The sequence below is a fragment of the Xiphophorus hellerii genome, chromosome 8 (assembly GCF_003331165.1).
Source record: "Xiphophorus hellerii strain 12219 chromosome 8, Xiphophorus_hellerii-4.1, whole genome shotgun sequence".
NCBI classification, from domain to species: Eukaryota; Metazoa; Chordata; class Actinopteri; order Cyprinodontiformes; family Poeciliidae; genus Xiphophorus; species Xiphophorus hellerii.
The window spans coordinates 13181159-13198399 of record NC_045679.1 but is presented as its reverse complement, the minus strand read 5'-3'; the positions used below and the strand labels follow the sequence as shown (position 1 = coordinate 13198399).

The following is a 17241-nucleotide window of genomic DNA, read 5'->3' as shown; positions in this document are numbered from 1 at the left end:
TTATGATTATGTATGCATGAAAATTTCTTCGCAGCACTAGGTCACTGTGGAGGGACCTGAAAGACCTTGCAGACAGCAAATCAGAATTTAGATGCAAATTGGTGGCAAAAAGCACAAATGAAAATGAATGAATGATATAAAGACATTATGTATTTAATGAATGAGTGTTGAAGCTGAATTTTACAGTTCAAGGACCACATGTTCTTAACAATATGTCCGTATCCAGAACTTTACACAAAGTACACAGATAAATCTGAGAGTGTGTCAGAAGATGTAGAAGGTCAAAATAAAAAAGGTTGTTTACAAATCTGTTCACACCCTCTGAGTTCAGAAGCTGAAAATATGTGAAACCATGTGTGAAATTTGGCAGAGAAAAAATTTTTATTGGTGTGGTTGTAAACAACACACACCTAACAAAACCATTTCTGAAATATTTTGGAGGTCAAAGAGTTTGGAAATTACTGTTTTTCAGCTTTCAGTTTCTTTTACATTTTGTATTTTTGGCAAAACCATCAAGAGAATAAAATAAAGGTTGAAAGTGCATATTATCATCTTAATCACACCCATGGCTCAAAATGATTTTGTTTCCTTCTAAATAGGAGGAACAGTTTTGATTCTTCTGATTTCATTTTAAACACCTTGCTGTTGCTGAAAATATCTTACTACGAAAATAAGTAGACACTAACTGATTTTAGTGGCGTTGCCATGGGCTTCCCAGCTGGGTGTAGGTCATGTTTTAAGAGTTTTAACAGGCTCACAGGCATAAAAGTCAACATGTCATATGGAAATTTTAAGGTTTAATTATGTTTTTTGTTAAAAAATGTCATCTTAATTACAACAGTTTTGAATGTTGGTCAATTTTCTAGAAAACAAATACAAGAATAGTAGTTAGACACAAATGAAAGCAGATGCAACTCTACCTCCAGATTAATTCATCCTGGTTACACACACATAAATCCAAACCAAATAAATAAGCAACTTTTGTATAAGAATAGAAATTCTTTTACATTGAACAAATATTACACAGAATACACTTGTGCCTGTAATCACATGGTATTAGCAGAGTGATTACTCCGACATCATCTCTGGCTTTGAAAGCGCAGTTTAGGCGGTTTACTCACAGAACGACACTGATTAATGAAGCCCATCATCTGTCGCAGCTCGGCAGCAATTGCTTTAGCGTTCGGAAGGAGGGAGACTCTGCCAAACAGACAGCTGCGTATGTTGCTGATGTACGCAGTTGAGCTTCACAGCTGGTGACAAAGACACAAATACACATAAACACACAGTTTGGGTGCACATGTGGAGGGTACATCTTCATCTTCATCTTCTTCGTCTCTCTGGCTCTTGATCAACCTGCGTCTCTTTCAAACACAAACATCAATTTGTGCCATCTGCATGTTTTTGCTCCTTTAATTTACGTAAAATATTCATATATTCAAGGATTTCCCCCAGTTTAAACTTTGGGGAAATCCCCAGGCCAGGTTACCAAGATAGCTCTTAGTGAGTTTATTTTAATCAGTTTAATCCCATCCACCCCTCCTGATTAGGTTCCTCATCCTCTAACCATTGTTTTAAAGTTAAAATATCTCACTTTTAAGGAAATCATATAGCTTTCCCTTCATATTTTTTGAATTTCTAATAACACAATCCTACTCCTTTTTACAGAATAACATTTGGCACTGGGGGAGATAAAAGCTTTGCATGAATTTGAGGCCTTTGATCTGTGTATTTGCTGCCTCCTGCTGGCCTGTGACACTGTTTTCCTTTTGGCTTTGTTGCACTGCATATTTCATGGCTTGTTTAAAGAATTTAACGCTTTTTACCATCTGCTTTCACAAGTAGCCTTCTTGTAGGTTGCTTTAAAATACATACTCCTCAGGCTGATTTTAGTGCCTGTTTTTCCACACATCTAATTAACGGATATTTGGGATTTCGTTTTCTCCACAAGTGCTGTTTTAGTTGGCAATGATATGTGCAGCCTGACGCTGTTTCGTTGATCTTAAATGGAGCATTAGTTTTCTAGATTGGCTCTTCATTGGTGTTGTAGAGTATTAAATGGATCATAAAAACTGAATCAGTGTGAAAAATCTGTTTAACACTGGGACAAATGTTTGTTCAGCAGCACTAAGTCCTGGGGAACTGTTATAAATAACCACACATTTCCTAATTCAATTATTCATCTTTCAAATTGTGAGAAACAAATTGTTCATACACATGCCACAACTAATGTAGCCAAGTTTGCTTCTCTTTTTCTATTTGCATTGTAGTTTTTTTTTTATTTTATTTTTTACTTAACTGGGCTTTTTCTCCCGTTTAGGTGTCTGAGTCTCTGGTTTTGCGAAACGGTGATTTCCTTGTGCGAGACTCCCTGACCAATATTGGTGATTATGTTTTGACCTGTCGATGGGACAATGAGGTGCTCCACTTTAAGATCAGCAAAGTTCTGGTGAAATCAAATGAGACTAAGGTACGTCAACTTCTGTTAGAGCAGGGATCTTTGAGCAAGAAAATATAAAGCAGTCAATGTGAAAATCTGAGATAGTTTTTGTTACGTAAAATATGATAAGAATTTCTTTGATATCTTACATAATTTTATTACATTTTGAAAAGCAAAGATCAGTGGGAAAAATGTTTAAAGAGACAATGAGGATGTAAAAATCTGATCTGGTGTATATGGCAACCAGTTGTAGTGAATTTCTATTCCTGCATACAGACAATATAATCAACTTGAATGGAAATGTTTGAAAATGAAGGAAGTTTAGGGACCTGCCTTTGTGGTTCCGTGCAGAACCCAGAGAAAAGAAAAAAAACAAACACTTATTTTATGGTCACAGCACACTCGACACAATCAGACTCAGCAGAAGCTACAGATCAAAGAAATCTGCCACCTCCTGGGTTTAAGTTGCTCATCAGGAAAACTACACTTGTAACTAATAGCATTAATGATGCATTTGTTCTCATCTGTTGGGAGTTTGCCCAGTGAGTCATTGTGTTCAACTTTGATATTATGTGACTATTTCATTAGCAGCAGGTTGCCACATGTTAGGTCTGTCCTAAATTATCAAACTTCACCTTGTTTAACTGCTTATTTTAGCAACGACACAAGAGTTCTGCATTTTAAGCTGAATTGGAAAGTTTTTCTTTGCCAAGACGATAAATATTTCTCTTTTCATTTGATATTTTTTTGTGTTTGTTGTCTTGTTGTCTCTGCTAACATGGTGCAGGTGTACAAAGCTGACCAGCTGCGATCCTGCTTACTCTTTCTTTTGTGTGTTTTTACCAGCTATGAGATCATTCCAGTGCTTTTATTGGGGGATCAAGAGAAACCGCAGATATTTTACTCACTCCATAAATAATAGAACAGAATAGAATAAATGTTCTAAGCAAGCGTTCAAAACAAAACCTTCCTTCCTCGTCTTCCTCAGGTGCAGTACATGTTGGAATCAGACAGCTTCGACTCTGTTCAGGAGCTTGTGCGCTTTTACGTGGGCCAACGCAAAGCCGTCTCGCAGTCCAGCGGCGCCCACATCTACTGTCCCGTCAGCAGGACTCTACCTCTGCGCTACTTGGAGGCGACCTTCGCCCTGTCCAACAGCAAGCACAGCTCCGCCTACTCGCCGTCCAGCCAGAGGGGGGCGTACATCAAGCGTCGAAGTGTCACCATGACGGACGGGCTGACGACAGAAAAGATGATGCCTCACAGGTGAGGAGAGCGCGGACGCCGATGTTCTCTGACAGTCCTCTCTCTTTTGCAGCTTTGTGAAAAATGTTATTGATTTTTTTATGTTGCATACATAATCAGTGATTCAGACAGCCCCAGTCCAGTTGAGACACCGTTGGCCCCACCTGAGCCAGAGCCGGAGCCTGTGTCCGAATGCAGGTTGTGTTTATGTGTGTGACAACAATGGTGTTGCTCTGGTTCCCTCCACACTCCTAGAGCCCCTTCACTTCACAGACACCTGTAGTAATTCCCTTTGTGATGAGAACTGTTCACTTCTGCACCCAGTGAAGCAAGTTTTAAACGGCATGGAGCCGTTTAAAACTTGGTGAATCTACCAATGAGGAGCAGACAAGATACCAAAGTTTTGTGATATTGTAATCTTAACTTCAAAATACTTTATTTAGAATATATTTAATGCCCAATTATGAAATGGAGTAAAAACAAAACATGGTTAAAATTTATTACTAACTTATGTGACAAGTGTAGTGTGCATTTGTTTTAAGCCTCTATGAGACAATACTCTGAAACCACCTTACCTGCAAATGTCTGCACTCTTTGTATGACCTAGAAACTAAAATCTTTGCCCAATCTTCTTTTCAAAAGAACTTTGACTCAATCAGATTGGATGGAGAGTTTGTGTGGACCATCATTTGGTCCACACAAATAGACTAAATACATTTTGGACTTTGACTGGGCTGGTCCAACACATGAGTTTGCTTTGGTTCTCCCGAGTCTCAAATGTTAATCCTTGATTTTTCTTCAAACATCTTACTACCAATCCTGATGAGTAAAGCATCACCACAGCGTGATGCAGCAACTGTTTTGCTTTAGGGGTGATATGCTTAGGATGACGTCCAGTTTTGGTGATCTAAGGCATGTGAGCCAAAAGATTTGACCTTGATCTCATTTGACTGTCATGTTGTCTTCTGCATGTTTGCAGAGTCCCACACATCGCCTGAGGGAAACTACCATCAGGAGTAATTATGGGTTTATTCTTGCTAGTCTTCCATGAACTTTAGATTTGTGGAGTTCATTTGTGCTAATTACCATTTTGTCAGATGCTCTTGTCTAAGCTGTGTAACTCTGCAGCTCCTCCAGAGTTAAAATTGGCCTCTTGGCTCCATCTTCTCAGGGTGGATGGCTTTTAGGAGATCTTGGGCACTTCAGAAGACATTTGTTTGCACTTGATTTTATTTTGGTCTATCAGAGTAAAAGAGGTTGAAAATAAATGCAAACCAGACTTTTAAATTTTTTGTAAAAAAGAAAAATTGTATTGCTTTTAAGGATGGTGAATCTCAGATACTGATTATTTTCTCCTGTTTTAAAATCAAATTCATGTCTGCTTCTGCCTTGTTGTAGTTCATAAATAACAGAAATGCAGTTTTATTGCGACCGTTTCACAAACTAAATCATTCCTTCTTCCCTCACCCTGTAAGAAAGAATATTTACATTCGTAACAAGATGGCTCCTATCATATAACGCAAGCTTTAAAATGCCGTTCGCAGCCCATCAACCATTCACCATCACAAAGACGCAATGCGCAATTGTGCGATGAGTATGGACCAGATTCAGGAGTACCGCTGCCCCTTGTCGCCTGTCGGGGAAACCCCGCTGTCTCCTGCGTATAGTGCTGGTAAGTGACAGACTCCGACACATAAATAATACATTGCCATCACACAGGCGCCTTCTGCAGAGTTGAAGGCTCGTCTCTCTTTTTATCCAGTCACCAGGCAGAGAGCCCACTCAGGCGGACGGGCCCTGGCTGTCGTCCCTCCCTCCCCCGTGATGCGCCGTTCCAGCGACCCTCAGCTCAGCCCCTTGGACGGCAGCGCTCCCACAGAATATCCCACGCAAACTTCTCAGTCGGTACACTCCTCGCCTGCCCATCATTCCGCCTATCGATCGCAGTCGTTGGAGACGGCTGGAAGTTACTGTGACCTCAGACCCTGCGGGCCACCCAAACCCCCAACTAAGAGCTACGTAGAGCGACTGCGAGTAGAAGAGTTGAGGAAAGGTGAAGGCAGAGAAGGAGACGGGACATCTGTTGCCCCGTTGGTGGAGTCAACCTCCTTATTCAGGCCATCCAGGTACATCCAGGAGGAAGTTTAGGGTTAACAGGCGAAATCTATAGATGTTGTCTTTCTTAAAAAGATTAACTCAGTATGAACAAATGTGGGCTTTGAAAAACAACCAAATATGTTCGTTTTCTGTTGTAAAATAGTACAAAAATAGATCTCTTCAAAAAAAAAAAAAAAAAAAAAAAAAAAAATATATATATATATATATATATATATATATATATACATACACCGATTGTGTTTTAAATAATGACCAAAGAACAAAATAGCTCATATATTTGCACAAGTGAATTAGTCACATAGTTTCTTCAGCTGTCATCTTTTTTGCCAGACTACTTATCAGTTATTTATCTTACATTATTTAGAGATTTTTTTATACATTTAAAACTAAACATAAAAACAATAGAGCAGGCAGCAACTCTGCATGTCTGTAACTCTGCTAAATTACCCTAAAATTTGAGCAACACTCTGGGTATATGGGTGATTATTACATATAAATACTGATTTTCATTAGAATAAAGAAGTAAAATCCAAGACTAACTAACCTCTCTGCACATTACTTAATATAATTATATGACGCATTCTTACTAGATACTTAAGAAAGCAAAGCTTGTATTTTCATTTTATAATGCTTATAAAAAGAGAGAATCGTTGTTCATAGCTTGTTCCTGAAATCAATGCAAACAAAATTATGCTAAATTTTACAGAGTGTTGTGTTTTTAAAAATTTCAGGTGACCTTTGATTGATATGTAGAACTGGTAATACTTACCTCTTCTTCACTCAGTGACAGCTTCAATACTCATGAGTATGGGTTTGTGCATTTAATGATTATAACAGACAAGATTTTTGAGATTTCCATTTATCTAGTGGTCACTACAGTCATGCTAAAAATGTCCTGAAACACTATCATGGAAGACATTTAAAGATGCTTATGAACACATGTTCTTTAACATACAAAAGGCTGCGTTTGTATATTAAATATAAGTTTTGACAAATAGACTTGTGGCATTTAATATTGACGGTCTTATATTAATTATTGATTGTCTTAGCTTGTAGTTTAATGGTTCAGTGCATACCGTACGGACAAAAGCTACTCTCCCAAAAAATACTCAAAATTTATCTTTCAGTGATCTATTTTTTTATATATTTGGAGCAGATTAACTCTGTAAAGATCTGGACCCATTCAAAGCTGAACAGCTTTATGGGTCAGAAAATTGTGTAACCTACGTTTCTCCACATTTTTGCAGCAGCATTTGCTTCTCCGAGTCCTGTCATGGTCCATTATTTCCTATATCTCTGAAACACTCCCTCTGCAGGTATGAGTCTAATCTACTTCCTGCTGAAAATAAGCCTCTGGAGATGTCAGTCCTGAAGAGAGTCAAAGAGCTGCTGGGTGAAGTCGATGCCAGTACCGCAGCTAAACACATCACACTCGTCGACTGCAAGGTATGTGTACACATACAAGCAGTTTGCACACACACACACAAATACTGACACCAGCTTGCATGCGTAATTATAGGTGCAAACAGAAACAAGCTCACTGCAGCTGGCATGACAGAAAACATAAATATTATAATATATGTACGGTATATTTATATCTCTGGTTCAGGTTGCTAGAATATTAGGTGTAACAACAGAGATGCAAAGGATGATGGGAGTGTCCTCAGGGTTGGAGTTATTGACTTTACCACATGGGCATCAGCTGAGACTTGACCTGCTGGAGAGGTACAAATACATTTCTTTACATGTGCAGAAAGTTAAACTGAAAGTTTTGAAATGTTGTATAAGTATTTGAAACATGGCATAATCTTCTGTTTTTTACATTAGAACCTTATTTTTATTTTTTCAGGTTCTACACCATGTCTATCATGATGGCCGTGGACCTCCTTGGCTGTACAGGAAGTACAGAGGAGAGAGCGGCCCTGCTCCATAAGACCATCCAGTTAGCAGCAGAATTGAAAAGTAACCTGGGAAACATGTTTGGTTTTGCGGCTGTGATGAGAGCCCTGGAGATGCCACAGGTCAGTCATCTATCACCATCACTAGTGAGGACACCAAGGAATTTCATTTTGGCAGAAAGTCCAGCATGGTCTTGATTTCTTTTTGTCATTTGTTTGCTTCAGATTTCCCGCCTGGAACAGACATGGGTGACTTTACGCCAGAGACATACAGAGGGCGCTATTCTGTACGAGAAGAAACTCAAACCATTCTTGAAAAACATGAATGATGGCAAAGGTGAGCTGCTAGCCAGTAGCTGTTTGGTTAGTTAACATGAGTATCATCTCATGTTTATTTTCTCAACTGAACTCCAACCCTGTCTTTTTCCTCCAGAGTCCAGTGTCATGTCCAGCACCTCCTTCCCCCACATCCTCCCAGTCCTGTCTCTACTGGAGAGAGGCGCTGCCGTCGGGGAGGTGCTCGAACCCTGGGAAAGCTCCGAGGCCGGCGTGGACGTGGTCATGCACCACCTAGAGGCTGCACGTACCATTGCACATCACGGGGACATCTACAAAACAACTGCTGAGACCAGGCTGCAGGGTGAGACGTCCACGTTAACCTCAGGAAGACTGATTGCAGCTCTGTGATGATCACTGTGTGGTCAAAACTTAGAAACTGCCTTGTGGTTTTATGTGAATTAGATGCTTATTTTTCTGAACACTTTAGGTAAATAAGCTGGGTCACTTCACCACTGATCTGGTGTATCGACCCCATGCATATGGGACTATGTTTGGTTCATTGATCCAAATAATGTGCTTTTGGATTCGTGTTTGATGCCATTACTGCCTTATTGAACAGCCTGTCAATAGCTTTTAGCTAACACCTACAGTTTGTATTATAACCACCAATCAATCACCGTGACCCTTTTATCAGTGAGGGTGAATCCAATCATTAACATGTTTAACTTTAAACCCTTGCTATGTTTGGAAATATTTTTGTTTTGTAGGTGGTTCTGACTTTAAAAGTTTATTGTTATTTTTATCATTGTCAGTATTCATGTTGGTAATTATCCTTACTGGCCACATTTTTGTGAAATATATCTAACAAGTGGGAGACTACTAGCATATAAGTTATTACTGTGACATCACAAGCTCTATATTACCTTTTGCAAATTAGACTTTAAGTGAATTCAGTTGATTTAAATACTGTCAGTTGCATCTAAATACATCTAAATGTTCTTTCAGGAGCTTGACACAAAAAACAGGTTTCATCCAAATTCAGTGACAGCATTTTTTGTAATTAGTGGCATCTCTTGTAAAAATGTGAAATATTACTTAAAGTATATTAATCTTTTATTGGAGTATCATCTCATTCTTTCATCAAATGTACACTTATCTTTTTACTGTCACACTTTGTTCAGATCATCAGTTTTATATCAGACAGAATTAATGCAAATAAACATAAAATACAATTTTAAAATGTTGATTTTGTTTATCAAGCTCATTGAGCCTATAAATGACTCATTTCCGAGGTCATACAAGAGTGCAGAATAACATCTAAAACACAGCAGGTCTCACTGGTATCAATCAGTGTTTGTGATTCAACAACAAGAGAGAAACTGGGCAAAAATCGCTTCCATGTGTTTAAAGGGGAAAACCACATCTGAGCAAAAAGAACCCAATGAGCCATCTTATATTTGTCAGACTATATCTCATTTATCTCTAAAACCAAGAAAGTCTGACCGCTAGTTCATGGCTTTAGGCTCTAGATGTTTTAGGTCATAACAGAACAATAATACAGAGCAAGTTTTTGAATTGCTCATGAACGCAAAATCGAGATTTTCAAGTGGTTTTATCAAAGTCTAGACTTAAATGTGATGGAGATATTGTGATTCGACAAGGCTGGCTTTGGGTGTTTTTTCAATTTAATAAATTAAATCTCCATTGGAAAACTGCCTTTTTGTATTTACTCTGGATATATTTGGTGTTAAATTTTGTTTGAACTAAAATATTTAGATGTGACAAAAAAAGCATAAACAGAAGAAATCTGTAAGATAACAGGAAAATGTATTACTTCCTCTGTCCTAATCAAGCATGTCAAACTATCAAGGCTTCTTTTTCAAATTTTTGCAATTTTTCTTATTAAATTAGGCCTTAAACAAATTAGAATTGAGATGTTTCCTCTGTATTTATAAAGATTATTAACCTATGTGACCATCTCAACAAGGAGATTTTAATGGTGTCCTTCCCCAGAGCACTTTCACTAAAAAAGCTGCATCAATTCCCTTGTTTGTTCTCCCTATGGTTGTTCTTTCCCTGCTTCTTTTGATGCAGAACTTTGATTATTGTACAGAACAATCAAGAGTATCTTTCTGTTTAGCTCTGTTTCTCTTTAAATACCATAGTTACAATGAAATCTTTATTGAATACCCTTATCACTTCTCCTTTTCAGGACTCCAGGAGCGAGCCGAGATACACGAGGTCTTCCAGACTGAGTTTCAGATGCGTCTGCTGTGGGGCAGCCGTGGGTCCGAGGGCAACCAGTCAGAGCGCTACGAGAAGTTCGACAAAGTTCTCACAGCTTTGTCGCACAAACTGGAGCCTCCTGTGCGCCACAGCGAGCTATAGCATCAGCCCAGAAACTCCAGATTGCCAAAACAACTTGTTGCACTTACCACTCCCAGTGGTATGGTTTTATTTTGTGCCGGAAGTGGGGATGATGATGTGAAAGAAGCAGAAATGAATGAGGAGGCAGCTAAAAGTGCACGAGGAGATTTCTTTACTTAGAACAAGTGTGGCACTCACTGTGGAAATGGGGAAAAAAATCGTGTGTACCTCCCTGTGGACTAACCTGCTAAAATATTTAAATCTGAGGGAAAAGCTGTTCGATGGGAACATGTGTACGGTGGCCTCTGAGGGCCAAGTGAAGCTGCGAAATTTGGCTTCGCTCCAGTAAAACTCAAACCTACGACTGCTGTCACAAACTATAGCCAAGATAACTGTAACGTTTTACATAGCTCTCGAGATGTTTAGTCTTTGTGAGTATGCGTGCATCGATAAGCCTACTCCTCCATTTTTGTTTCTGCTGTTTTATTTATTTGTTTTTTTAAATAATATCAAAACACTGTGGCCACTGCTAAGTGAAACTCATGAATCTCTCAGTGCTAATCACGAAGGAACCCTGCTAATAAGACCTTATTTTATATGGATCACGCAATCCCATCTAGTCCTATTAAAAATGTATCAGGCATGCATTATAAATGCAGAGAAAGTGCAAGTCCGTCTCAGCAAATAAATTAATTTGTTTTTGTAATCCAGTTCAAAAAGTGACAGACTTTGGATCCAAATATGGCAAGAAAAGGTTTAGTGGGAGGAAAATGTATAAGAAAAAAGAAGACAAGCTGCAGGGATATTTGCAGCATTTTGGAGTTGGATGTAATCTGTGACTGGAGTGAGTCTTTCTTTTCAGCTCATAGTTTCTCAATGAGCACACAATGATGGGCAAAGTGTGTCTTGAGAAGGTTGCTGAACAAAATGATGTGGCCCACAAACTGCAGCATTCATCTGTGTAAGATGTGGTATTTTCTCCTAGGGGAAACTTTTACGCTGCCTTGAACTTGGTGATGCAATTTTCCTGCAGGTGTGCGGTCCAAATGCATTTAGTGCTTTAGATACATGCGCAGTTATAATAGTCCATCCTCAGCATGTTATGGTGGTAGTCAGATTTTGCTGATTAACCTTTCTCTCAAACACTGGATTATGATACAATCTCACTTTTTGAGTAAAATTACAAAAATAAATTCATCTTAAGATAATATTGTATTTTACAGAGATGCAACTGTATGTCATGTTTAATTTATGTTTAGCTTGAATGATGGCTGTATGTTTTTCAATTTATGTTTCAACAATAGAGCTAAAGTAATTGGAACAACATCTGTTTTATTTTCAAGTATTTTTGCTGTAAACTGGTCTGAGAAGGCTGTCGGCGTCTCTCAGAGCTATGCAATCGTTTCAGCTGGGAACTCAAGATACTTAAGGAATTTTACTTTTCAAATAGGTAATTGGAGATATCATGTGAGATATCAAATAAACTTTTTCCTGAAAATGTTCCATCTACCCCCACAGTTGTGCATTTGAACTTTTCTGTGGATGTTGGATCCATGATCTATTCTTGAGAGTTGGTGCCATGTGCCACTTCCAACAGGAGAGGGCGCACTTTAGTCAGCAAAAAAAAAGAAAAAAGGAATAAAGACATTACACAGAGGCAGGAAGAAATTACACAGATCTTGCTTGTTTTGTGACCAAGATGATACCTACTGGTTTAGGTTTCACTGACATGATGATGATGTGAAGTGCTTTTATTTGTATGAAGTAAGCAAAAAAAAAAAAAAAAAAACGTCAATAAATGATTCAGGACTGATCTCATGTTTTTTGTTTTTTTTTCTTTTTTGTACTGTACATAATAATTCACTTTTTTTCAAATAAAACAAATGCTTGTGTGGATGCGTTTGATTCTTTTAAGAAAAACAATAAAATGCAAACATCAATACAGTCAGTTATTCTAAACATTTCCTTCATATTCTAATCTGATGTCTGACTCTGATGTCTGTTATTTTGTTGTCACAAATCTTACAGTATCTTAGTGAAAACAGTTTTGAGGTAGTCCATTGCTGTCTATGTCCTCATTACTTAACATGGTAAAGGTGTATAAAACATCTGTCAGATAAATGCATGCTTTGCATGTATAAGCACTCATAATTTTAGAAACATCCAGTCTTCAATTTTGATATACTGGCTGATAATTGTGGCACCAATTATTTTATTGAAATCACTTATTTCATGACCATTATGAGATTTAAAACCAAATGCTAATAGCTGATAAAAGGGGTGTTTTTTTACAGCTATATTTGAGATTAAAGACTAGAGACAGAAGACAAATACAACAGCTCCTCGGTTTATTTGAGGAGTACCATAAATAGTTGCAATACCATAATTTCTTCAGATTATGTGATCTTACAAATTATTAATAAAAAAAACAGTTGGGAGCTGCTTGATTGTTTAACTAATGTGGTCAACCATAGTGGTCCCTGTGTTTTATTTAACAAAATCTTTTCTTTTTTTAAATTGCATCTGAGACATTTATCTCTAAAGAAATTAAATCTATGGGCAGGTATAATGAAATTCAGAAGATACATCTGATTTAAATGGATTCAAATTGTGTTTTTCATGATGAGGGTGAACCATGAACTACCAAAAATTTTAGATTGCACTAGTATTCACTCATCTGTCTTCATACACATGTATTAACTGCGTGAAGCAGTCTACATGCATAGGTGCTGGATTTTACACAGCTAAGGCAATGGACGTAATCATTCAGTGCAATGTTGGGTGAGCTTTGTGTTTCTATCATTGGTTACTTCAACTCAAAAAATACAATAAATATTTATTTTCATTGTTTTTTGTACAAATGAAACATTCAGTCTTGTTGGTGTAAAATAATAAAAATGAAAAGAAAACGAATAAAATCAACTATTTAAACAATAAAACGTGGTTGCCTCAGGATACAACAGAATGTTTTGTTGAAAGAAAAAAAAAACATATTAGGTTCCTGTTCGATTGGGTTGCAAAAAGCTTTTTCTTATTATTTTTGTCATCCATTCCTACATATTTTTAGCACACATTTCTTTATGTTTTGTGACACTAGGGAAACAGAAAAGTTAATGAAATTATTTTTGCCCCGGTCTTGTGCAATGCACAATACAGGCCAGAAGATGGCGACATTCCCTTTTCAAAACGAGCCTCACAGCCTTCATGTAACCAGCAATAGTCTTTGCTGATGTCTCCTCTCAGGATCTACATCCACCTCTGAGGTGGATGTAGATGCACTATTTGCTGCTAATCAGACTTTTAGCTTTGTAGTTGGTTTATGCCCAAATGTGGACTTGACTTAATCCTCTGTCCATGTTTTGAAAGGTCAAAGTGTATGAAACAAACGTATCAAAGAAAGCAATAATGAATTGAGAGCATGCATGCTCTGTGAAGCCTCACATTGCTTTGCAGATAGAGCCATGGCCAACGCAGTGGGAGGGAGAATAGACAGATGGAGTGTGTGTGTTGAGTGCATATAGATGCATGTGTGCCCCTGAGTACTCTTGTGCATTTGTGCATAAATGTGTGCATTTGTTAACTTGAGTTCAGAGGTGTGTTATATCATGGTCATTGCAGAATTTCTGCTGAATTTCTTTACACCATCTGCTAGGGTGCAGAGCAAAACTGTTCATACCTTTTAAATTTCTCACATTTTATATAAGTTGTTTTCAGGATAAGCACAGCTGTGTTATGTGGTTGTCACAGTTTTATTAGCTAACAATCAATCAGAATTGTGAAGATCAAGGCATGGAGCAGATAGGTCAGGGACAAGGTTGTGGAGAAGTTAAAACAAGGGTAACTTCAAAACCAATGTCCTATAATTTAAACATCTGACAGCGTACTCTGTAATTCATCATCCCAAATGAAAAGAGTATGGTTCAACTGTCAGCTTGGCAAAGGGAGCAGAAATCAGAGAAGCCGCCAAGAGATCCAAAGCTCAGGCGGGGATATCTGTGGAAAACTCAGTTATTACTTACAACTTCCACAAATCTGACATCTATGCAACAGTGGCAAGAATATTGCCATGGTTTAGAGAGAAAGGCATGTCGAGGACACATCAAATAAGAAGTTGCTTTTGTTTGATCAGATCAAAACACAACTTTTTGGCCTGTATGCACAAAGCCATAGGTGTAATCATTTTGTTTCTTTCCTGTGTTCCTAAGTCTTAAGTCCTTAAGTCCTTAAGACTTAAGGACTTAGTGCATTGACTATTTGGCTATTTGTTCAATGCACGCTTAATTAAATAGTCTTGGTCTCTATTTGTAATCTCTGAGGTTTCAATAAATTTTCATCAAAGGAAGAAACCTAAAACTTTTACTCATTTTGAAAACACCATACCCAAAGTGAAACATGGCAGTGGCAGCATTATACCACTGCCATTAGGGAGAAGAAAGTTGATCAGTTGATGGAAAAATGGATGAAGCTAAAACCATGACAATAGTACTGCAAGGAAACTTATAAGGAGCTGCAGACTGGATTGGAAGTTCTCCTCTATTTCTACTAAAGAAAATTTAAAGGCATCACTTCCTTCATTTTACAAAGCATTGTAATACTTTGTGTTGCTCTATCATGTAAAATCCCAATAATGTTTGTGGCTGCAACATGACAACATTTTATTCAGTGTAACTCATTGTAAAACGGCACTAAGGGATTTAAGAAGAAAGATGAAAGATTTAAGAAGAAAGAAGAAAGAAGAAAGATGAAAAGAAGTTTCACCAACAATAGAGTATCAAGCATGATGGGACTCCTCAGACAATAAGATATTGTCCTTTTCTTTTGTTCCCCTTTTTTATACAGTTCCATAGGCGTAACATGTTATGGATGTAATCTCTAAGAGGATTCTCTCTGCTTGGTATCATGGTACATGTTAATTTCAGCTCTTTATTTTTCATATGGAAACAGACCAGAGATCTCCCGAGCATGCCAGCCAATTATAATCAATTCACCCATAATCCCCCCCTCAAACCTCCTTCTATAGCTAATCTGCCATGTTGGTCATTGTCATCTGATCATGTGTGACCTTGGCTGCTCCTTAGCTGGTGCAGGCAGCGTAGCAGCAAACGTACATTACCAGGCTGTTAAGTTTTAGTTTTTGTGGTTATCAGGTTTTACCAAAAGTGTTGTCCGATAATAAGATGAGATTTAATTGGTGAAATGACAGCATCTTGTTTTTAGTTTAAGGTTGAACTACTTCATGAAATAAAACAGGTAAATAAATTTGGAACAACAGACTAAAGTTTTGTCTCCTAATTTGGTTTAAGAATCACTTAAATGAAAGAAAGTAAATGGAAATGTAAAGCGTCTACCGTTACAGCTGTGCATGAGCCTCAGAGCAGCTTAGCCAATGCGACATGACATGCAGCAATGGTGTGCTCATTCAGGGGTAATTCACTCCACATCCATGAAACCTACAGCCATAAATATCCCGCGTTGTATCCCTTTACTTTCATTTCAGCTCAGTTCAAGCAGAAACAAAAATAAAATGATTATGTCTTTATTATTTTCCAAAACTTTCGTTGCAGCCTCATCTGTCAGTGGGCCTTCCTCACCCTTCTCTCACCCCCCCAGGCCTAGCTTGATCTGTCTGCGCTTGCTCCTCATTAACACATGAATACAGACGAGGAAGGGGCCTGCTATGGCGTGGACGCCAACAGAAGGCAGCAGATTTGCAATTCAAACTGCTGACCATCAACACCCCCACCCGTCTCAACTCCCGCTTCATCCCTGGGATACTCGGAGGTTCAAACTGTCTGCAGGATGATTGATAATGTGCGTAAGAAGGGCAAGACGAACTGAGCGGACAGATGTGGTTTCACTGTTTCACGTCATACTTCTGCTCACTTTATAAAATCAGAAGATTTTGTCATTGGAGCAATGGACTTAAGTTGTTGTAATTATTAATATTTTTTTCATATTAAAGAAAAGAAAATGGACCCATTAAAATGAGTCTACAAGAACCTCATGAGCTGTGACATTTGGGTGTGACATGACAGGAATTAGAAAGCTCTGCCAAGGTGATAACTCAAAGCTGAAAAAAAAACAACTTTTGTGAGTAAAATCTGGACTAGACATTAAATCATCCAAATTTCCTAACCATGCAAATTACTTCCATAGTGGAACACAGGTTTCAAACCACTGATGAAATTGTAACAAGTGATGATATATCAGCAATCCTCTGGAGAATTTCACATTTTATAATGCAACACCTACTGTTTACTCCACAAGCTTTTGCTTTTAATTTTGGCCCATTTGTCCTGACAGACCTGGTGTTACTGAATCAGGTTTAGAGGCAGTTTTGCTTAGACACACCTTTATAGCTCTGCCCTGTCCATAAATGTTTAATGGGCTTGAAATTGGGATTTTCTGATAGCCATTAAGAAACATTGACTTTGTTGTACTTGAGTCACTTTGCAATTTATTTAGCTGTGTGCTCAGTATTTCAAAGTAATGTTCTTTTTGTCATGATGGCATCTATTTTGTAAGATCATCAGTCCTTCTAAAGCATAATGCCACACAACATGATGCTGCCACCTGTGTAATTTTCAGTAAGGATTATTGTTTAGCTTTATCTCAATGCAATAAAGACAAAAACATGCAAACAAACACAAAACGGAAGCTCCCATCTACATTCTGAACAGATTATTGGAATGATTGTGCTCTATATTATCTTTATAAATACATAACGCTTTTTTTTTGTAAAACGATTCAATGAAAAGGGGAATAAAGTGTTTGATGAATAACAATGAATATCATTAATCTAATATTCAACAGGTAAAATAAAAAGCCATACCTTATTTCACTCGAAAAGAAAATGAAAATGAAATGTCCTTCGAATTGAGAGTAGCCATGGTT

At 37.9% G+C, this 17241-nt stretch overlaps 1 protein-coding gene across 4 annotated transcripts in view; it reads left to right on the top strand.

Annotated features, from left to right (window-relative positions):
- Positions 1-12137, top strand: part of sh2d3ca (SH2 domain containing 3Ca) — a 57585-nt gene extending 45448 nt beyond the window's left edge. For 3 of the 4 annotated variants that reach the window (XM_032570603.1, XM_032570602.1, XM_032570604.1), the window contains 10 exons: positions 2321-2470; positions 3429-3706; positions 5230-5357; positions 5448-5811; positions 7120-7249; positions 7413-7528; positions 7653-7824; positions 7927-8038; positions 8135-8341; positions 10193-12137. In XM_032570603.1, coding sequence (XP_032426494.1) covers positions 2321-2470; positions 3429-3706; positions 5230-5357; positions 5448-5811; positions 7120-7249; positions 7413-7528; positions 7653-7824; positions 7927-8038; positions 8135-8341; positions 10193-10368 — 1833 coding nt within the window. In that variant the 3' untranslated portion in view covers positions 10369-12137. Of the gene's footprint in view, positions 1-2320; positions 2471-3428; positions 3707-3805; positions 3884-5229; positions 5358-5447; positions 5812-7119; positions 7250-7412; positions 7529-7652; positions 7825-7926; positions 8039-8134; positions 8342-10192 lie in introns of all 4 variants that reach the window. The other variant, XM_032570605.1, reaches the window with a different exon arrangement.
- Positions 12138-17241: the final 5104 nt, after the last annotated feature.